The 23819-nt window shown below is 34.9% G+C and overlaps 2 protein-coding genes across 2 annotated transcripts in view; one reads left to right on the forward strand and one right to left on the reverse strand.

Annotated features, from left to right (window-relative positions):
• The window catches only part of LOC136040710 (uncharacterized), a 61844-nt gene extending 59039 nt beyond the window's left edge, over window positions 1-2805 (forward strand). The window contains exons 11-12 of the mRNA XM_065725013.1: window positions 1622-1751; window positions 2603-2805. Of these exons, the coding sequence (XP_065581085.1) occupies window positions 1622-1751; window positions 2603-2756 (284 nt within the window). The 3' untranslated portion in view covers window positions 2757-2805. The remainder of the gene's footprint in view (window positions 1-1621; window positions 1752-2602) is intronic.
• A 4292-nt stretch (window positions 2806-7097) lies between these two features.
• Window positions 7098-23819, reverse strand: part of LOC136040711 (catenin delta-2-like) — a 154962-nt gene continuing 138240 nt past the window's right edge. The window contains 3 exon segments of the mRNA XM_065725014.1: window positions 7098-12483; window positions 17855-17947; window positions 21093-21326. Of these exon segments, the coding sequence (XP_065581086.1) occupies window positions 12295-12483; window positions 17855-17947; window positions 21093-21326 (516 nt within the window). The 3' untranslated portion in view covers window positions 7098-12294.

The raw sequence follows: 23819 nt of genomic DNA on the forward strand, positions 1-23819 counted from the left end.
TTTGGGGATAATGGAAAAACTGAAACGATCGCAACTGATGAGCCAAATGTAATGGAAAAGAGAGGTGATACCGAACTCCCAATTGCCATTCTTGGGAAACATCTGATAGCTTTTAAGTGGCCACAGATCTCCTACATTGTTTTAAAATCACTTTTCTGAGAATAAGCAGCGTGGCGGTGGAGTAAACCTGGTACTTTGACAATAAGCCAAATCAGTCTAGTTTTTGTTCAGAAAGAAAGTTACTCAGTGATAATTTATTGCGCCCTCTGGCATTGTGCACCCCTAGGCCCGGGCATGGTGTGTCTATTGGTAAATCCAGGCCTGACTAGAATGTGTGGCGGATTGTTCCTCAGAGATTGACGTAAGTTTCCCCATTCTTCCATACTTTTTAATCTGAACTGAAGAGAACTTCAGATATCAAGATCGTATCCAGGGCGCAAAGGGGTGAGAAGCCATAATGAACATAAACAAATTTTGATTCGTTTTAAAGTTTTTGTTTGTACCCTCCCTCCCCTCAAAAAAATAGTAATAATAATAAGAAATCATGGATAAACTTTTGTCAGATGTACAAGGAAAGCTGTATAAGTGAAAAAACTGTTTTCAAAGCCTAAAAAGAAACTTTTGTTGGACCAACAGATAAATCTCCAATTACTTTGGTAACCAAGAGTAAGAGAAATGAAAAATTTTCAAACCACCGATACTCGAAATCGGATTGAATTATTACGTCTAGCGTGATTAGTTTTAACGGATAGTGTATACATGCTAGTCTGAAGAAAAAGAGAGTTAAAAACTTTTTCAATTGCTGCAACCGTTTTTGAATGATATCTATAAAGACTCATAAGGTCGAGGAGAGAATTCTGGATACTTTTTGGAGTAACTATCGAGTAATGGTTAAATTGTTATGACTGACTATATATTAAACAATATTTTATGCGAAAGATGCGGTTCCATCCCATTTTAGGGTTATGATAAAAAAAAGTTAAAATGACTAGGTCATGATTTACGGATGATATATAGGTGATAAATCATACTTTCTGGTTATTCTGGGTCCAAGCGGGAAGCAGGTTGTCCTTGAGGTGGAAAGTTGCCGTGGCAGGCAGGTGGACAACGTGCCTTGAGGCAGGTTGTTCTATCATGAGAAGGATTTAGATGAAATTTCATGGGAGAAGGAAAAGAGTGAAGGTTTGAATAGATCAAGGTGGCGGAGGAGCGTACGCAGCTGTGTAGGCATCATGCGGCTTGGTGTTGCAATAATTTGCTAGTAGTAGTAAACCTTTTTATTAGGATGATTTTTGTTTCGACCGAAAAGCAGGATTTTTGGCTATGTATCATCCTTCATTCATAAAACGTGGCCTAGTCCTTTTTTCAAACCGTGGCCTAGTCCTTTTTTCAAACCGTGGCCTAGTCCTTTTCTAACTACAGTCGTTGACAGTGGGTCCAAACCACATTTTTTAAATTATGCCTTACACTTTTTTTACATTTTTTTCGTTTGATGCATTGTCAGTCAAACCAGTAACTATAATTATCCTCAGACAATTCCTCTGTAAAACATCCAGCTTGTTTTTCCAATAGGAAGATAAGCTACATGTTTACTCCTATTATTTTTTTTCTTTTTTTTCAGAGCTAAAGGATTTGAGAGAAGCGATACCTAAGGAATTGAAAACTTTCCGTGCTGCTGAGTCAACAATCACAAAAGGGCTTAATTCAGGGGAGGTTGCTATAGTAGACATTATCATATGCTCCAAAGCCAGGTAAGTGGCCCAAAGGAAAGTCATAAATGAATAAGAAGGTAGACTTCTAATCTGAAATAAAATTGAATGAAATAAATTATGCCAGAGATCTGCTATTTAATGTATTACATCCTTAATCTTTGGCACCCACAAAAAATTTTAAGGGGGTATGGAATAATTTCTCGAAGAGGAACATTCAAAGATAAAACTATATTTATGTTAGAAAAGTGTTAAATGATTAGGTCTAGGCCGAAAATACGTTGCAGATATCTCCTTAATTCACCTTTTTCCTGTTTCCTTTTTACGTATAATTTTTATTGCAGAAATTTCATTGCAACGTGCATGTCAACATTTTCAACAGACGATATGAGAGGAAAGAGAAACCTTAATATACTATATCCTTAATCACCGGTACTCATGAAGGTTTTATAAGGGGGGGGGGAGAATAGCGGTATTTATTCTAGAGAAATAAGGTTCAAAAGATCAAACAATATTTTGCTTAGAAAAGTGTCAAATAATTAGGCCTAAGCCAAAAGGCGTTGCAGACATTTCCTTAGTTCTGCTTTTTTTTTACTTCCTCTTTTACGTTGAAAGTTTCTTATACATATTTCACCTGACTGTATATGCCAACATTTTCAAAGAGGTTAAGAGAGGAAAGGGAAATCTTACTATATTATATCCATAATCACAGGCGACCATAAAAGTTTTATAAGGGGGGATGGAATTTATTCTAGAGAAGGAAGGTCCAAAAATTAAAGAATATATCTATTAGAAAATTAGACAAATGATTAGGTTTAAGCCAAAAAGGCGTCACAGACATTTTCATGGTTCTAGTTTTTCTGTTTTTTTTTTACGTTTAATTTTTATTACAGGTATTTCATTGGAACGTACATGTCAACATTTTCAAAGAGGATACGAGAGGAACGAGAAATTTTTGGCTTTCATCCAAACAGCACTTTCAATAGATTCTACCGAGATAATATAGAACAGGATGAATTTATAGAAATAAATAGAATTAAGTTCTAAACTATTTTGGTTTGTCCTTACTTTCAAACATTATAGTGTTTACAATATATTCTATCGAGATAGTGAAAAACAATATGAATTTATAAGAATAATAGGATCCAGCACTAAAGTGCTTTAGCTCTTTTGTTATTTTACCCAGAAATATTGTAGCATTAGAGTAAAAGCATGATATTAGTAGGATATTTATACGGTACCAGCTTTACTCGGTCCATTGTACTCAGCAGGTGACATGCTTGTATATATGTGATTCTAGCTGTTGCTTGCCTTCTAATTGCAGATTTCATTTTGCATCATTTTTTTTGCGATTCCTTGTGATGTTCGCTGTCATATTTTTTTTACGTGTTTTTCTTTTGCGATTCAATGTGATTCTCGCTGCCGCTTGTCTTCTAACAGCAGATTTCATGGTGCATCATTTTCATTTGCGATTCGCTGTGATGTTAGTTGTCATATGTCTTCGAAGTGCATATTTTGTTGTGCTCCATTTTCGATTATCATTACTTCAGACGTTTTTTTCATGCGTATTGGTATAGCTGTTCAGATTAATTCGGCATCTTGTAAAATTTCACATGACGTCGTAGAAACCAAAGATGTTCGATGCGATCACCCCTTGAAAAATATATTTAAGGGTTAATATGATACGAGTTCTGTACAATGCAGTATATATCTTAATAGTAAGGGTTTATATGATATGCAGAATATTTTATGAATTATTTACCAGTAAGGTAGCTTATAAATTCAAATTTGGATCTGCCATCTTAGTGAAAAAAAATTGAAGATCTTGGCTCATGGCTACGAAGCGGTCACGAAACGTTAAAATGGCGTTATTTTTAATGTTGATTTATTACAAAAAGCCTTTATTGCAAATATTGTAGAGCAACACAGAATACAGCCTACAAAGATCGAGGAATCAAATACAACTTAAAAAAAAAAAAAAAAATTACCATCAAACACAATTCTCTATGTTTAATCCCTAAATCAAGTCAGACAGCTCTTCACACTCGGATACAAAATGAAAGAGACTCTCATTCACATATCTACACATATGGCAAGAGTAAGGGCTGGTCACCAATCTTAATTTTCCCCAAAATTTTCTTCCCTCTCGTAAGCCCAAACTAACCCCCTTACCATTAACAAGTTTCTCAAATCCTCTCTCTCCAACCCAAGTTTAAAATGAACCCCCCTCCTCCAATACACTCTTTAGCTTAAGATTGAAATTTCAAGGACATAGATTGGTCCTTTTGAGCTTGCCACTCTTTGATTTCAAGAGTGGCAAGAATGGCATGATTGTTTAGGATTTGCTGGACTTCCTTCCATACAAACACACTCTCGTCCATTAGGCCTTTTTCTTCATTTCACATCTCTACATCTCCCATGCCACACTCTCTGGGACTATTCATGCTATACGCTCTCCTAATTTTTCCATTAACCTCCATGTGCCTCTCTCTCTTTGACTATTTTAACTCTATTATAACGTGACCTTACTTTCATATATTCAACTAGCGTGTGCAAACTCAGTTCCTGACCCAATGGGTTTGTTGCTTTAGGTAGTCTTAAACCCTAATTACCTCTTCCCTTTTAAGTCTACTTTCTCTATCGACCCCCCCCTCCATCTTTTCTCCGGATGTTTCTTATTTTGAGAAAAATTCCTAATGCTCTCATAAATTCTAGCTGTCATTATCGTAATAGCTCGATCTATTTTAACTTGTTCTGAAAATTCCAAAATCGAATGGTAAGCATTCTGAAATTCCTCACTTTCTAGTTCCTTTTTAGCCAATTCTTTTGTATCCTTAGCAATTCAAACTGTTGAATTAGTTTCATCACACGTAGACGCATTCATCCCCTTTTGCTTCAGATACGGCACGACTTAACCCAAAATCAGTGTTAAAAAGAGAACCTCAGAAGTAAAATAAGGTTAGGTGACATTATAAGCACACGAGTTAAAAATGCCACAACTAATGAGAGAACAGAAAAAAGATGTCATATAGAAGGCAATATAACAGTTATTGATGAACCAAGCACATTCATCCCCTTTTGCTTCGGATACGGTATGACTTAACCCAAGGGCAGTGTCAAAAAGGGAATCTCAAAGGAGAAATAAGGTTAAGTGACATTGTGAACACATGAGTTGAAAATGCCACAACTAATGAGAGAACAGAAAAAAGATGTCATATAGAAGGCTATATGACAATTATTGATGGACCAAGCGCATTCATCCCCTTTTGCTTCAGATATGGTACGACTTAACCCAAAAGCAGTCTCAAAAAGGGAATCTCAAAAGTGAAATACGATTAAGTCACATTATGAACACATGATTTGAAAATGCAAGAACTAATGGGCGAACAGAAAAAAGTCATATAGAAGGTTATACGACAGTTATTGATGGATCCAGCACATTCGTCCCTTTTTGGTGCGACTTAAGCAAAAGCAATTCCAAAAAGGGAATCCAAGAGTGAAATAAGGTTAAGTGATATTATGAACACACGAGTTGAAAATGCCACAACTAATGAGCAAACAGAATAAAAAGATTTCACATAGAAGGCTATATGACAGTTATTGATGGACCAAGTGCATTCATCCCCTTTTGATTCGGATTCGGCACGACTTAAACCAAAAGCAATGTCAAAAAGGGAATCCAAAAGTAAAATAAGTTTAAGTAAAATTACACAAAACGCAGTGTCGAAAAGGGCTGAGGTCACATTACGAGAACACCAGTGGAAAATGTCACAAATAGTGAGTTAATGGCTAAGAAAATGCCAAATTGGAGAGCTAAATTACAACGAAAACAATACCCATACTACCATTACTACTAACAACTCACCGCAGCACCAAGCCGCCTGAGGCCAAAACAGCTACTAACACCCCTCCTCCGTCCAAATCTATTCAAAGCCTCCCTCTTTAAACCCTCCCAGGAAGTTCTTTATGACATCATTTAGTTTTGTAATATCCTTTATGACGGGATAAAACCGCATTTTTTGTACAGCCAACTGTTTGATAATGCGCATTAATCTAGAAAAACATACTGGAAAAGTGAATACAATTTATCCAAAAATTAGAAATACGACAAGGCCAAGACCAGAATCGCAACTGCATATTTACTCTAAATAGAAACAATCTAACTATTTTAATATTGTATCTGTTGCAACAACTGTCGGGCGTGTAATCGAAATATTCTGAAGTTTGTTTTCTGATTTGTCGTCTCCTTATCTCGAAGAATAGGTTGTACTGACAGTACAGCCTATTCTGACAAATGGGGAGTGGAAAATGGAAATTCACTTAGTAAAAACTAAGTGAATAGAATTTATTCTGAACTTAAAATATGCCAGATGAGAATTTTTTTGGGAAGGAAAGTTTCCACGAGGTTTAAGAAATTCTTTTTATTTGTCTTAAATATAAGTTCAAAAAAGGGGTGAAACCTTTTAACTGACAGTGAAACAAAAATATAAATTTTTAACAGGATATTTCGGCTGCCTATTTAGATCCATTGACGTATCTTTCAGTTTCTTTTACAATTGAAATATGACTTCATCAAATTCTTGCGACTTGAGTAAGCAAATCAGCAAGCTAACAAATAACAATCATCTTAGTACATAGCTACTTATATTATGGCTAATGTTTTTACTCATTTAAAATTTTCTAGAGAGAACATGAAAATGTTGAATAGAAAAGTTCAAAAGAAAGCATAGGCTGTACTGAAAAAGTGAATAGAATTTATTCTGAAATTAAAAATATACAAATTCGGGCTGCGTTATGCCAGGACCCTCAATTCACATATGTCAATATACTCTATAATATAAATTCATTGTTTTAAATGTTGTGTGTGTCGCAACAACTTTCTAGTCTGCAATAAAAATATTCAGTACTTTGTTTCTGCTTTGTAATCCCATTACCTCCAAAGTTGATAGAATTCATCCTAGAACCCCTGATTACCTCCAAAAGTTGATCGAATTCATCCTAGAACCTCTGATTACCTCCAAAATTTACCTCCAAAGTTGATCGAATTCATCCTAGAACCTCTGATTACCTCCAAAGTTGATCGAATTCATCCTAGAACCTCTGATTACCTCCAAAGTTGATCGAATTCATCCTAGAACCTCTGATTACCTCCAAAAGTTGATCGAACACATTCTTGAACTAAATATATAGGAATTCAAGCCTCGCTAAGCCAAAAACCGAACCCTCAATTCGCAACTGTATATATTGTCTGCTGCAACAATCTTCCACTGCGCAACAAAAATATTCGTGAGCTTGCTTTTGCCTTTGTCGTAACCTTGAACAATTGGCCCTATTTCTTTCATTGCTTTTATTTCTTCGCTTCAAAAACCTTCAATACATAGTCAACAATCCATTGTAATAATTAATATAATAATTCCTATTTAAATACAAAGCCAGCCATAAACAGTACAAAAAGAAAAAAAGAAGCAAAATACTGACTTAATAGAAATAATGCATAAACAAAATCATAGATGGATGACACTTCTAGCCCCACAATGCAGATCATAAATACAGATCTAAATAGAGATAATCTTAAAATAAAGCAAAGTACACATACAGTACAGGAACAGTGGCGTCAATTCATGAAAATTTAGGGGGGAGGGATATTCTTTTCAAAATCAAGAGGGGGCTTTTCTTATTTTTTCAATGAAAACCATAAAAAAGGGATTTTTTGATGAAAATACCAAGTCTGAAGATTTTCGATATCTAGGAGACGGATAAAAAAAATCTAGATGGAAATTCCCCCCCCCCCCTCTAATTGGCGCCCCAGCACAGGAATGCAACAGTCTTAAACTTTTTTCGTTGATTTTATGAAATCAAAGTATTTCACAAATAAATGTTACGTAAGACAGCAAAATATATTTTACCGTCTTTTCTTCCAATCTACATATTCAAACTGAATGTTTTCTTTCAGCGATAAATTTATCTTAGCTGTAATAAATACAAATAAAAAACAATAATTTCATAAATTTTTCCTATTATGTGTCCATTTGGTATTGGGGGACAGTTGAAAAACGGATCTGCAACCCCTTCATGTCAGGTTCAAAAATGTGATATGGCAACCCTATTAAAATGTTAAGTTGAAATCAACACCAAAATGAGAATATTTTCAGAGAATGATCTACCCGAAAGTTATCGATACGGAATCGAAAGAATCGATACGGAAAAAAGCACAGTGACTGCTTTTTACCATTTTTCAACACACAATAAAACAAATGAAATAATAGCAATAATAAAACGCAAATAATAGCAATATAATAAAAGCAAATAATAGCAATAATAAAATAATAATAATAATAGCAATAATAATAATAAGACTGTGACACTGTCAGAATGCGTGTTTTGAGCAACATTGGCCAATTCTAATTGTCAAAAGATAGTGCAGGAGACAATTGAGGCCGGCATTAATTATTGTCAGCACAAATACTGCAAACAACATTTGCTGCAGATCTACTGCAGCATATGTCCAATGTTAATTTCGGTGCAGTTTCTACAAGAAGAAACGATGATACAAAAAATAAAAAAGGAACCTGAAAAGGATAGCGAGATTTAATTCCTTGTTGAAAAAAAAACAACCAAATATCCACGAAAAGTACCCATTCTTTAGGTTTGGAGATGACTTTATCAGATTCTCGAATGAATACAACTTCTCTTTTTAGCAGTTTTGAATATACATGTGTATTAAAAAAAAAAAAAAAAAAAAAAAAAAAAAAAACAAAAAAAAACATAAGATACCACCTTCCCTTTGAATTAGACAAAAAGTGGACATTCTATGGGACTGACTCAGACCAATTCTAGTAAAACCTAACTGCAAGCACGCTTTAGTATTAAATGAAACAAGCTTTGTCACACTTGTTATCTAGGATTATGATCTGAGGACTAGCCTTTTCACAAAATCCGACTACGAAAAGAGCTGTTTTAGCCCAAAAAAAGTTCGTGATTTTTCCGGTTTTGTACACACTCGAAATAGAGAGAACCCCCGCCATATTCATGAGGCACAGGGCTACAATCTCACATGAATGTAGGTTGAAGATCAATTAATGGCAGACAAAATAAAATACACTTACGCGAATAGAGTATACTGTCCATATTAAAGAAAATTGTTCTTATTTAAACTACTGACTATTTTATTTAATTGCTGAAATTTCCCCCAATCCATGCATGAACTAGAGCTAACTTCTAGAAAACACAGAGTATCAGCTAAGTTGAATGGGGGAGGGGTTTCAGCACTTTGAACAGGTGAAAAATGGACTTAGTCACATGACCTTGGGTTTTTCTTATGCTGGTTTGTAATTCTTGTCTAAGCGCTGCCAATTTTTAACAAAACAAAATATTAGATAATTTCTTTTCTTAACTTTCAAAAATTGTAAGATTTAGAAACAAAATATGACAAATTCACACAAAAAAGGAAACAAAGCCGACACCATATACAAATATACTAAATTTTGCATACAAAACAAGACCTCAAAAAAAGTAAAAATAAAGCAACTCTTGGCAAAAACAAAATACATGAGGAACAGCTTGACACAGAAATGAAAATTCTGCTTGTGCAATAGATACAAAGATGAAAAATAAAGACACAACAATATTTATACACAAAACAAAAATTATCAATGCAGGCAAACGCAAAGAATATGGGTAACTTGTAAGTGGGAAGTGTCATTAGCATCGAAAAAACGCCATGAACGCCATATAGTATTTGATGACGCAGCTATTTTTAGTATAGATTATTCAATTTGTATAGTTGGCGAAATTAGTGCAGTAATAAGCGCCTAATCTCAGTGACTGACAGAAAAATAATTACAAAGATTGCAGAATTATTAGGCGTCACCAATCACTCGATGGCGCTTTGTGATTTTTGCCGACAATACGCCAGTTTACCCTCTTTAAGGTACCCATACTCTCTGGGCAAACATTTTTGTATATGAACATAAACTATACAGGATATTTGCTTCTAAAGTAGCTATATTTCTATCTATATACCCAAAGGACGAAACTGACATTTTTTTTACAGAAATTTATAGTTTTGGATTTCATTTCTTAAACCGCTTATGGGATTTTTTATATATATGTATATGTATTGTACATAAAGTAGTAGAGTAAGGTGAACTACAATTCTGGAAGCCACTCAAATTTGGGGGGGGGGCTACTGGGCATTAAAATGCAGTCTTTTTGTCATTTGACATATTCATCTAATAATTTTGTAAATATATATATATATATATATATATATATATATATATATATATATATATATATATATATATATATATATATATATGTGAAAAAAAAAAAAAAATCCATTTCATGTAATGAAGAAATTACTTTTTGGGCATTTTTGGATTGATTCAGAAATTTAAGATGAGAATCACATTATTGGATAAGGTTTTTGAATAAAATCACAGTTTAGGAGAAAAACATTTTTAGGTGAAAATCACATTTTAGCTGAAAATCTCAAGAATCATTGGGAACTAGTTTAAAAACTGGTTGCGTAAGTTGGAATGTATCGCTTTGTATAAATAATGCATGTAATGGCACATAGGAAAAACCAACATAGCTACTGGAAGATACCAAAGTACCGCTCGAACAAACTGTCCACCTTAGGCCAGACGAAAAGCAGGCCGTCCCTGAATGGACGTAGGAAGTCCGCACGGAAAGATTTAGAGAAAATCGTAACTTCATATATGGGGTAAAGATTGAGGTCCTGAAAAGCTTAGGCATGGGGGAAGAAGAAGGTAGAGGGGTTACAAACAAACTTAAAAGAGCGCATAAAAAACTGTATATGCATTTTTTTTAGGTTTTAATGAGTCAAAGAAAAATTTTGTGATAGGTTGGAGGGTTCAAATTCGGTAACCCCCCTTGGGTACGGCCTTGTCTGAAAGGTTCCAACACAACACGCGAAACTGTAAACTCAGACAAAAATCATGTGTCTTATGAGCATAAAGAGAAAAAACTTGTTTAAACAGGATCTACTATGAAGTAGCAAATAGAGCGTAGTCCATACAATTCTAATCCGTATGGGTGATAGGGGTATTACAAGATATTCCCGATGGGTAGGTCAATATATCAAAGAATTGCATTTTTAATGTTAAAAAGTATTTTTTGTATATAATATATTTGGACCTAAGTGCCTCAGTTCAAGTTTATGGAATGGAAAGTTCTTACTCAACGCTTCAAACTGTAAAGCCAGACAAAAAAAGTTTAGCCATAACTATAAATAGAAAAAATATATCAACTTGGCGAGATATGCTATGCAGTAGCAAAAAGAGCGAAAATACTTGTCTCATGACGTTGCTAAAAGGACCAGACTTACCAATAGAGGACGTACGTTATTAGCGAATGGCCAAATGATATCAGAAGATCAATAAAAACTAATTAATTCCCTACAGGTTAGATTGCATATTTATAATACTGATTGTGTTTGCATTTCTATAAATGCGATTGATGATTTGTATTAATCTTATCATGGGTCCTATGAAAAGCTATATATTGCCATGTTATAAAGCTTTTAAATACTTTCAGAACAAGAATGGTAAAAGTTTACAACCAGCGACTTGCATTATGCCACTCAAACTACAAAAACTTATCTAAACATTCTATGAGCTTAAATTCTACATTATTTCTGAACACAAAAATTTGTTAAATATTTTTTGCCATTAGTTTATTCTTAAATAAGACTCAAAACTACAATGTGCGCATAAGTAAATCATGAAAATGATCACGAGGTTTTTAAACTCAAAATACATTTTACCGACAGGTTCAAAGGCTGTCTTGGGAGGAATCTTATATTTCTTTTATATACATATATATATATATATATATATATATATATATATATATATATAGTGAAGTTTTTTTGTTAATAATTGATGCTTAATAATAATAATAAAAATATTTTTGGGAAATTCATTTTATGGATACACATATTTCATTGGAAATTCAGCAATCTTTATCATATGCTACTCATTTTTTTTTTTTCACTAGAGAGCAGTACTTTTTTTTCCTCCTTTTTGTGGAAATAACTAACAAATACTGCTATTTTATTTTTTACAGAGAGGCGATATATGCAAACATTATTTTTTCTAAATGAGTATTTTTTTTTATTTGATGTGCTACAGCAGCAGAGAGCTTAAAAAGAATTATTCGTACACTAAATAAGCTGAAAGAAAAAACAACAACAAAATAACAACAACTGACCTAGACAAAATCAGCGCCACTAGCAGATTCTCTAGTAGCCCCCCCCCACAAACTCATCACCATTTTCCACAATTGAAGTCACTTCACACTCCTTGGCAAAAACTGATAAATTATTTTCCTCAACCAATGATCGATATATTATATTTCGGTCACGTGGATGAATTTCAAAAGCTTTGTAAACAGTAATAATGGTTAGAAAATGGCGGTTTAATAGAAATATAATCGGCTAGGTGGTACTGAAGCACTATATGGTCAGTTAAATCGTCATGTATCATCAGTTCCGCAAAATATCACACACAAAGCAGCCATTCAGTTAAAGCTGCCTTAATTTTGGCAGTAAGTAACCATTTTAAACCCACGAATCACCACCTGGCTGTCCTTCTTGTAAAACCCGACCTGCCTGGTCTAATCTTGGGGCATCTTCATAGTTTGACCAATGATGAGGACCGTTTGATTCTTCGTGCGATAGACTTGTGTCAAAATGTCGACTTCGTTTCTTTTCTCGATTTACTTGGGCATAAACTGGTTCACCGGCATTCTAGAAAATAAACAGAAGATGTATACATTAGCAGCTACAAGTATAAGTCCGCACATTGGTTTGTCGGCAGGGTTACCATACCTTCAAACCCTCAAAAATGATGACAGATGGTGACAAAACTGTACCATCGGTATAGTCATTGTCAAAAATCCAATGCAGTAATGTTACACCCCCCCCCCCCGAAACAAGGAAAATAGAAAATAAACAGAAGATGTTATACATTAGCAGCTAGAAGTAAGTTCGCACATTGGTTTGTTACCAGGGTTGCTAAACCTTAAAACCCTCAAAAATGGTGGCATATGGTGATAAAACTGCACCATCGGTATAGCCATTATCGAAAATCCCATGCAGTACTGTTACTGAATCCCTCCCCCCGTGAACAAGGAAAATCGCTTTTTTCATGGGCAACACTAATGTGTTATCTTTTTGTTACGTTTTTTGACGTTCTTCCCTCCCCAAAGACTTCCCTCACCCAAAGCGAAATATTCGTACATGCTTGCGTCTCGTTTTGCATTTTGCAGATTATATTATAAACATCAGAAGCAGATACAGTAAGCATTTATGTGGCCTCTTTCGAAACTATTTGTTCAAGTGCGACTTTGATACAATGATCGCTAACTCTAACCCCCCCCCCCCCCCAAGATATCATTTCCTGCAGGAATTAAAGTTGAACTATCTAATAAATATAATAACAATGAATTTTATTATGTAGATTCAAGGGACATCAGCAAGGAGAACCGAGTAGGAATACGACCCCCTACGCCCCACCTATCAGAAGACTAAAAATATGCAAGATCATAAATTTTTTGGTATTTCAACAAACCGTAATATTTGCATAACTCAGTAGAGTTTTCACTATAAACCTGCCCACCCCCCCCCTTTTTCAGGCATGCACTTACTAGATTCATTGCAACCTGAAACAAAAACTATTTACTGAACAATCATAACAGCAGCTAGATCTTATAGGCAATACAGGTAATTAACCTTCTCATGGACAATTAAGCAGGGTTCCGTAATTCACGTTGGCTAAACGGAGAATACCTTATAGAAAGTTGCGTAACATGTTCAGAGGAGCAAACAATTTGACAGAGGAAATAATGCGATTCTAAGTTTACGCCGAAAGGGAACATAAAGGATCCCATGGGACGTGAAGTTTAGGAAAGAAGAAGTTCAATTCATTTCCAAAATCCATTTATCTTTCAACGTTTTTCACGTAGGTTACAACTATCTGAACTATAATTTTAGAATACCTTAATTTTGCTTTTGAAATATAACAAAGAGAATTCAAAAGCTCCACTTTAAAGCATTTGTTCATATAATTTTTTACCCAACATAGTTTCTAGTTTTGAGAAGCTTAAATCCTAGAATTACCATTTTGTGTGGCCCGAGCCCCTCAAATAGTTTTTTTTCTACGCACTTCTGATTGAAATTATCTAATGAACTTGTTTTTTAGTCTCCCCCCGAACAATATTTTTTTATGTCCTCTAGTTATCATAGTTTACGTGTTTGCTAGAGTTAATGGGATTACAATAACTATATACAACTGCGTTTATGCCCATAATGACTTTTTTTTATTGTCATTATTATCTCATGAATTGAGAAGGAGCAGTCAATATGGACATGTCTCAGCTAACGATAGAAATGGGGGTACAATTATTGATAAGGAAAGAGTTAAAGAGAGATGGGCAGAACATTTTTAAAACGTGCTAAACCAGGATAGAGTTACAGAAAAGGATATAAAGGAATGTGAAAAAGTTAGTAACACCTTGGTCACAAAAGAAAATCCTATTTTGTGAGATGGAATTATCGACAGTACTAAAAGGATTAAAAAAAATAAGACCTCCAGTGCTAATAGCGAGGTAAATGATTTCCTTAAATATGGTAGTTATGAGGTTAGAAATAGGTCACTGAAGATTATGAATATGATTTTCGAAAAGGAGGAAGCACCAAGCAATTTTGGAAAACCCTAATTAAATCCATATATAAAGAGGTGATAAGAGTGAGTGTGGTAATTAAAGACATGTTAGCCTGGTTTTTGTAGGTAGAAAAATTACTTAGTATGATGATATTTTCTTAGACTTAGAGATGCTGTAGACTAAGTTTCAAGAGAAGAACAGTGCGGTTTTAGGAGGGGTAGAGGACGAGTCGACCAAATTTTCACTTTTGTGTTAATGATTGAGAAGTGTCCGAGTCATCAAACATCTTTAGTTCTCAGTTTTATAGATTGTGAGCAAACGTCCAATTCAGCTGATAGAAAAGCTTTAGCGACGGTCTTATTGTTGTATGGTATAGCAGACAAATACATTAAAGTGATTAGTGCAATGTACGGGAGCAACACTGCTGCGGTTAAGGTAAGAAATGAGATTAGTAGCTGGTTTCGTATTAATTCTGGAGTTGAGCAGGGTTGTATTCTATCCCCATTAATATCGATCATTTTGACAGACATTGTCTTCAGGAGCACAGGAAAGGCAATGGGAGAACCCGGAATCAAATGGGGAAGTAAAACTCTCTGGGATTTAGATTACGCTGGTGATTTAATCATTCTAGATGAAAATCTAAGCAAAATGAATGAGCTTTTAAAGATTTTGTGAGTTCAGGGGGCTAGAATTGGTTTGAAAATTAATGTTAATAAGTGACCAAGGCTAGGAATAAGTATAGATGAAAAGGTAATATAAGGTAACGAGAAGATCGATCAAGTGAACAGCTTGACTTACCTTGGTAATATTATTAGTAAAGACAGTGGGTGCAGTGAAGATGTAAAACTCGAATAGCTAAGGCTCAGGGTGTCATTTCACAGTTGAAAAAAGTTCAGAAGAATAGGAAGATAAGTCAACGAGCCAATATTAGAATATTGGAAGCCAAAGTAATGACAGTGGTCAAATATGGTTCTGAACCATGGAGGCTCCGAACAACGGAGGAGGATTTACTAGATATTTCCCAGAAGAAGTGTACGGATTGTTCTGCCTATCCGGCTGAGTGACCTGGTAGCCTATCCGGCTGAGTGACCGTATTTCAAACAGCGAGCTGTACGAAAAGTGTGGTTCAATCACTCTTTATAGGGCTATAATAAAAGAAAGGTTGTGATGACCAGGACACGTTCTGCAGATGAAGGGTGAAATATTGCCAAAGACTGTTCTTGTTGGCCAAACTTCACTGTCTAAACAGGAAGCATGTTGTCCTCAGTTGGGATGGGAGGATGTCGCAAGGAAAGTTTTAAGGCAGTGGTGAGTTGTTAGTAGTAGCAGTTTGTTTCATGAAGGAAGTTATTACATATTATAGCCACACAGGCTCCCTATAGTTTTATGGTTAACGAGTTATATAAACTTTTTCCCTAATAAATTTAGTTTTTCTTCTTCTTTTAATAGACTTAGACCTTCAATTTAAAAACAATAGCTTTTCGGAATTTTCTATTTCTAATGGACAGCCTCTAGTGACCATCATCATGAAAGTTCAACGACGGAGGCATTGGGGACACGCCCTCAATATGGACGACCTCCAACAACTGCTTTATACTGGCAACCACCTAGAGGTCCTAGCCAAAGATCCAGAAATACATTGCACCGAACATACCAGAAAGGTCTATACCATCCGTACACCTCTGTTCAACCCGAGTGGGAGTACATCTTAGCAGCAGCAAACCTAAGGCATTATTAGCGGCTCCTCCTTGATGTCTAAGGTGCCTCAGGAGGCACAGGCAGTCCTAAGGTAAGGTCATGGGAAAAAATTCATTCCTATTAATTACATGTTACAGCGTTGGAATTTCACCTCTTGTCAGTTTCTTTACTCTTTGGCACGTAATTATTCAAATAGTAAAAGGTAATTGTTCGTAAAAACGTAATGTGTAAAACGGGAAAATAAGTAATTATACAAAATTCTGATGCATGTAAATCTTTGTGTACTGAAATACATCTTGTCCCAATATCAGTTTCTCCTTCCTTTTATGAGGTATACAGTACCTTTTCAATCAAAAGCTCCTCGTAGCGTTAGGCTATCTACAAAGCTGCATAGAATCCTCCAGAAAATCACCTTTTTCAGTCCTTTGTTATTTTCTGACTCCCATGAAGTACCTACCTCTTCCGAGGGCACTCTATTCAAGGACACACTGTCCAGTGCAGAGTTTGACCCGCTCCCCTCACCCTAACATTCAGTACAATTTTAATCAAAGTAAAAACGAACTACAAGACAAGGTGTTTAAGGGAGTCAGGCAGCAGGAGTTGCAGGTCGTTAGACAAACTCAACTAAAAATATTTGTCATGCCTCCAACTTCACCCTTCTGAACATTATCATGAATGAGGCACCTCCCAGATAATTCTTCAAACATTTTCATAATCGACAACTCCTATGTCGTACTAGCCCAGTGGTTGGCGTACTGGAGATGCAATCCTTCTTCCGCACAGGCATGGGTTTGAGTCTTAGTTTTGCTGATTATTTGGTTTGGTCAACGGTGTGACTCTGCAAAATCAGGCAGAGTCAATCCGGCTCTACATGGGCATCTGGAAATATCCGAGGAAAAACACGAGAAACGTCGGATGATTTGCCGGCAACCACCAATAGCACTCCCGGTCGAAGGCAGAGAGTCAGAGATCGGTACCTATGCTAGGTGCCAATCTGCGCCCGTAAAAGTTTATAATGAAGTGAGACCTCATTATGAATGAGTCTTAAATGAAAACTCTTATGAAGTATACACGCTTCTATTAAAACTAATCACAGATAAATTTCACCTTGTCGGCTATTAGGAGCATAATAACTTTTGCAATGTCGCAAAACTTTCATACACACCCTTTAGTTTCGGATATGACCAAATACTGTATGACTTTAATTTATATGACTTAAAACTTTAAGAACTTGAGCCATTTGCAAATTTTATATGTTATTTTTCTACTATACTACAGTATTTAACTTAAGACGACTATTTGATCCCATTCCACAGCTAAGACTCAGCTTTATCCATTTCTTTGTTGTTGTTTTTTTAGATTGGAAAAAAACTTGAAAACATGCCAAAACGGTAAATTTTCATATCTCTCATGAAAAAGCAATATCAAAATTCTGAATCGGTGAATAAATAGATTTAAAACTAAAGAATGCAATAAAAACGGGATCTTATCCTGTCGGTGCACTAAAATATGGGGGAGTGAAAGGGTTCCTCCCCTTTTCTTCAATACAGATATTGAAAAAATGAATTTTCGAGATTAGGGGTTGTTTTTGTTATTTTTTAAACAAAAATACCAAATTAAGGAATTTCTCAAAATTTAGGCAAGGCGCATTGTAAAGAAGGGAATCTTAACCTTAAAGAACTTTAAAGGTACTGAAAATGATATTTTAAAGAACATTCTAACGAAAATATTCACCATAAGTTAAGAAAATTCATTACCATGCCAGGAGGAAGTATTCTGACACCACCAACCGGGGGCCCAGTGTGACCTGTTTTATCTCCGTACTGTATTTCTGCTAGCGGTACCACATCCTGAAATAGAATAAATATAGTAACGCTATCTTGAATATTTTACTTAACATAGAGCACACAAATGACCTTATTCCATTTTGCTCTTTTAGTGTCGTATAGTCTTAAAGCTATTGAAAAATACCTCTCATTGAATATCAAGCACAACTGATCATCAATGGCTAAAACCCTGGAAATGCGGGTTTGCAGCCCTCCCCCCCCCCACATCTCAAAACTCACCTTTGAAATACGTCTGGAATTTATAATACAATATAAAAAGAATTCCTTTCTCCATAAAACTCTTTCTTAACAGCCAGTTTTCCAATTTTCAGCAACTGAACACTGACGTCATAAAACACTGAGGTCATAAAAATTTTCAACAAGGTAGTGTATCTTTCGTCCATTTTACAACTGAAGAATCTTGGGGCCAATAAAAGGTTTAAAACATATTTTTATTTGTTTTATGTCGCCAAGTAAAATGTTTAATATATTCACTTCTTCGAGAACATTTTAGAAAAGCAAATAATCCTAAAAAACAAAAAGAAAAAACATTTTATTATGCCAAGAAGAGGCAAACTTTCTCAGCTTATCATTGAAGGTTGTCATTCTCTTCTTTTTGCACTTTTTGGGCAATCCAGGCTTAAAGAATTCTTTCGAATTGTGTGGAGGGCCCTTGCCCCCCTTCTAAGCGAGGACATTAAGCTCCAGACGGCTCAATTGGGGCAAATGAAGAAAAACTTGCAAAAAGTTTGGACCCATATAATTTTGCCATATGATTTTTGGACCCATAAAATTTTGTTAAATTGACTTCGCGATGTTTTACATCGATTTCATTTCATTGAATATATCAAATCAAATGGAGAAAAAACCAAATAGGGCTTATGATTTGGGAAAGTGGGGATATATATACATATATATATATATATATATACACTAGCTGTTGGGGTGGCGCTGAAGCGCCACCCCAACACCTAGTTGGTGGGGGCGCTTCGCGCCCCCCAAGCCCCCCCGCGCGCGTAAGTCGTTACGCGCCATATTAGTTACGCGCCATTGTAGTTGTGTCCCTATGTCCCACCTGTGAATATAGATAGATATATTATATATATGTTTTTAACTACGTAAAACTTGCGAATATACAACATTCTTTGCTGTCCCATTGTCTGTGCATATAAATAGATTGTCAGGTTTACCGACTCTTGAACATGCAACATATAATGGTCCATGGGAAAACAATCCGTATTCAGATCTATACCTCATGATTCTAATGATTGCCCTTGAGCTTTGTTGATGGTGATTGCTAATCGACCATTCCCTGTCCCGGTCGTCATTTATATGACGACTTAGTTTTGTTTTTCTCCTTTATTTTTTTCCTTTTTTATTTTTTTTCTTTTTTAGTTTATTTAGATTTTTAGATTTTTTAGTTTTTTATTAGTTTTTAGTTTTTTTTTTCTTTTTAGTTTTTTTGTAGTCTTTACCTTCTTTTTAGTTTTTTAGTTTTTTTTTTTACTTATGTCCTGGTCGTCATTTATACTCCCTGTGTCCCGGTGCTTTGTTGATTGCTAATCGAACATTCCTTTTGTCCCGGTCGCTTTCTCTTTGAGTGTCGTCATTTATTTTTTTCTTTTTTAGTTCTTACCTTTTTTAGTTTTTTTTAGTTTTTTAGATGAAAATTTTTTTTAGTTTTTTTCCTTTTTTTCTTTTTAGTTTTTTATTGGTTTTTACCTTTTTTTTTTTAGCTTTTTTAGTTTTTTTTTCGTTTTTTCTTTTTACTTTTTTTTTTAGTTTTTATCTTTTTTATTTTTTTTAGTTTTTATCTTTTTTATTTTTTTTTATTTTTATTCTTAATTTTATTAGTTTTCTTTTTCTCTTCTATTTTTCAGTTTTTACCCTTTTTTTAGTTTTTTTTTTTTAGTTTTTAGTTTTTTTAGTTTTTTACCTTTTTTTAGTTTTTTTAGTTTTTTTTAGTTTTTTAGCCTTTTTATTTTTTTTTTATTAGTTTTTAGTTTTTTTTTTGTAGTTTTTGCCTTTTTTTAGTTTTTTCAGTTTTTTTTTTAGTTTTTAGTTTTTTACCTTTTTTAGCCTAACCAGGATTTGAACCTGGGACCTTCATTCTCCGTTCTGACACCCTCTCTCACCGAGTGACTACTCCAGCATGTTCATTTTGGTGTTTTAAATGGTATATTATTAACCAAATTAATGTGTTTAACAATATACTAAGCATCGTCATAACAAAAATGACGACAACTAATTTCATGACGTCAGCCGACACAGAAACATGACGTCACCTGATCCACAGACAGACAGACAGACAACTTATTTTTATATATATAGATATATCGGGTGGCAATCCGAGGTAAAACGAACCAAACAAATTGAAAATGATAGCGATGATTATTAGGTTTTGGATTATGACATGGATAAGGTCATCAATGCCTACCATACCTTTAAAAATCAACAACTGGACTAGATAAATCGTCAGAAGAAAAAGAGATTTTTGTCCCACCATCTGAACAATTAAAAGAAACAAAGGTTCGGCGATACGTCTTTCATAATGACAAAAAACAAGCCGAGGCAAAAGAAATTTTCGTCCCACCTCCTGAACAATTAAAAGAAACAAAGGTTCAGCGATATGTCTTTCATAATGACAATTAGACAAGCCGAGGCAACAGTTAAAGGTCCAATAAAAATAAGGTCCATTTCGACGTCATGACATCAAGAAAAACAGAAATTGTTTGCATTTAGATGACAAGCAACAGTGAGAATCCATATACATATGCCGAACGACATATCGGCCGACATATGGCCGAAAGAGACGACTTATTATTATAGACGCACTTGATTGTATTATCTGTAGGCGCATACTTTTCAAATACGGTATAAAGGAATAGAAAACAAAATACTTCGAAGTATGTAAAATTGGAAAAAAACTCTGAATGATTTTTATAATTCTTTTACCCAAAACGCTTGACAATTCTATCATCTCCTCAGCCTGTTTTAAATAACTTGAAAAAACAGTGTCTATATCGAAACTTTTAATTATCTGTATAGAAATTATCTTATCAGCAGCTTATTAGCATCTTATTAGCTTTAGCTATATTTGATTGATCTTAATCCGTATTGAATATACAGAAAATTTTAATCTGAGCACTTTCTAATAGGATTTGCTTACCCTGTACTGCCCATCTTGGTTTCTTTGAGTTCCACGTTGTAAAGACAGAGTTTTATCTTCGTATCGAGTACCCCCTTGACTAGCCATAGGTCGATTGAGCGTGGAACTATGAACACCACCAGGTGGTGGAGAGGAGGGAACGGCGGTGCCTCTTGCCACAAAATCTGTTTCCTTGAAACCATTTTTCCTGTAAACATCACGGAGTTCCTGATGGGACCACATGGCAATGAGAACCTAGAAATTTTAAAATTAGTAGCGAATTTTTTGGACTGAGAAACTCGGAATCAAAAAGCCAATTAAATCAGATTCCACCTCAACGTATCGAAGAATCAAAAGGATTTTGTATATCAAAAATATAAACGGAAGAATAGAGATAACTTATAAAGAGTGGAAACTGATACTACTGCCAAAAAACGCCATCTAGCGTTTGGCGTCTTTTTGCACTTATTTGATGCTTCGTAATCGCGTTTCTTTCATAGACTAAGACTAAACCTTAATTAATACACTAATTTCACCCATTCCAGTAATTTCACCAATTTTTCCTTATTATTATACTGAAAAAAAAATGTCATAAACCCAAATGATAAGATAACGCTGATGAAGTTTTCGTCGCAACTAGCGGCAGTTCCCGCGCTTGAAAATTATCAATTCTCTTTGACTATAAACTTGCGATATCAAAATTTGTACAAACCTTCCAAATATAAACCAGTCTGTTACTAGATTAAAATATAAAAACAAAAAAAATGGCGAATAACATCTAAAAAATAAAGATAGCGAAATTAAAATAATAAGAGATTAAAAAAATTTTGACTGACATCCAGAATTCAAACACAATCAAAAGCAGAAAATAATTGCCTTTGAAATAATAAAGATAAACTAAACAACTCATAATAAAAAAAAGCAACAACAAAAAACAAATTTATATCGCTATGATTGCTAGCAGCAGGATGAAATACTCCTTTCGCTTTAACACTGCACAGGTGCACTGCACCTTCCAAAAAAATAGATTCCTAAAACAACAGTTTAGATACTGCTCCTTTCCTTAACTGTAAAAGCCTAAAGCCGACTGCATCATTGGTGCTTCACTGAAAACGAATTATATTACAAACTAGGAAGCGCCACCCCAACACCTACTTGGTGTGGGCGCTTCGCCCCCCCCCGCGCGTAAGTCGTTACGCGCCATATTAGTTAGGCGCCATTGTAGTTCTGTCCTATGTTTTTGCCTATGTTATGCTGTCCTCTGTATATGTTTTTAACTACGTAAAACTTGCGAATATACAACATTCTTCGCTGTCCCATTGTCTGTGCATATAAATAGATTGTCAGGTTTACCGACTCTTGAACATGCAACATATAATTGTCGATGGGAAAAACAATCCGTATTCAGATCTATATCTCATTATTCTAATGATTGCCCTTGAGCGTTGCTGATGGTGATTGCTAATCGAACATTCTCTGTGTCCCCGTCGTCATTTATATATCCCCCCGGCGTCCCCGTTGTAGTTGTGTCCCGGTCGTCATTTATATTCCCTGTGACCCAGTCTGTAATTTCTCTTTGAGTGTCCCGGTCATTTATATTCCCTGTGTCCCAGTCGTCATTTGTGTCCCGGTCTGTAATTTCGTCAGTCGACAAACATGACGTGAGTCGACAAACAACTTCATGACGGCATAATGCTCAATCCTTATAATGACGTCAGTCGACAAACATGCATGACGTCAGTCAACACACAATACACAAGCAACTTATTTTTGTGTATATAGATAGGTTCTTTTCTAGTTATTACAGCATTGAAAATGGAAATAAAATTACAATGCAATAGAATCTTGAGCTGTAATCTTTCAACAATGAATTATATGAAATATATGAATTATTATTATATCTCAAGTATTCAACACTAAAAAACAAAACAAAAAAAAAACAAAACAAATTTATATCGCTATGATTGTTAAAAGCAGGATGGTGTTAGGAGGATACTCCTTTCGCTTTAACACTGCACAATATCGATCAATAATGGATGAGATCATTCGATACCACCGTTCTATACCGTTTTCTGTTGAAACGGAATCCCAGATGCAAATTTAAAAAAGTAGGCATCGTTTCTATCATAACTTCGTCATCTTTATTAAGCTGCTTAAAATCACTTTCGTTTATTTTCTTTAGTTTTGAAATGAAAAAGCAGTCTTGTCTAAGAATTAACAATTGAATACAGAAGTCATAGAATTAACCGGCAAATACAGAAGTCATAGCTTCACAAAATTCATGGTAACAAACTGTAAGTAAGGAGCGACCTGGCTCAATGGTAACCGCAACTCTAAAAAAAAAAATGGAATTTTGATACCAATAGATACATCAAAAGAATCTTATTTTCATGCTGATTTCAAATATACAAGTTTAGTCTTATCCATCAAAAGTTACGAGCCTGAGAAAATTTGCCTTATTTTTGGAAAAAGAGTATAACAGCCCCTAAAAGTAAGAGAATCTTAATGAAAATCACACCAACAGATTCAGCGTATCAGAAAACCTTGCTATAGGTGTCAACCTCCTATCTGCAAAAACATGGAATTTTGTATATATATATTTTTATTTGTCAGAAGAAAGATCACGGATGCGTGTTTAGTTGTTTTTTTTCCAGGGGTGATTGTACCGACCCAATGGTCCTAGAATATCTCGAGAGGACTTATTTGAACGGAAATTAAAAAGTTCTAGTGCCCTTTATAAGCGACAAA

The sequence above is a fragment of the Artemia franciscana genome, chromosome 21 (genome assembly GCF_032884065.1).
Source record: "Artemia franciscana chromosome 21, ASM3288406v1, whole genome shotgun sequence".
Taxonomy (NCBI): domain Eukaryota; kingdom Metazoa; phylum Arthropoda; class Branchiopoda; order Anostraca; family Artemiidae; genus Artemia; species Artemia franciscana.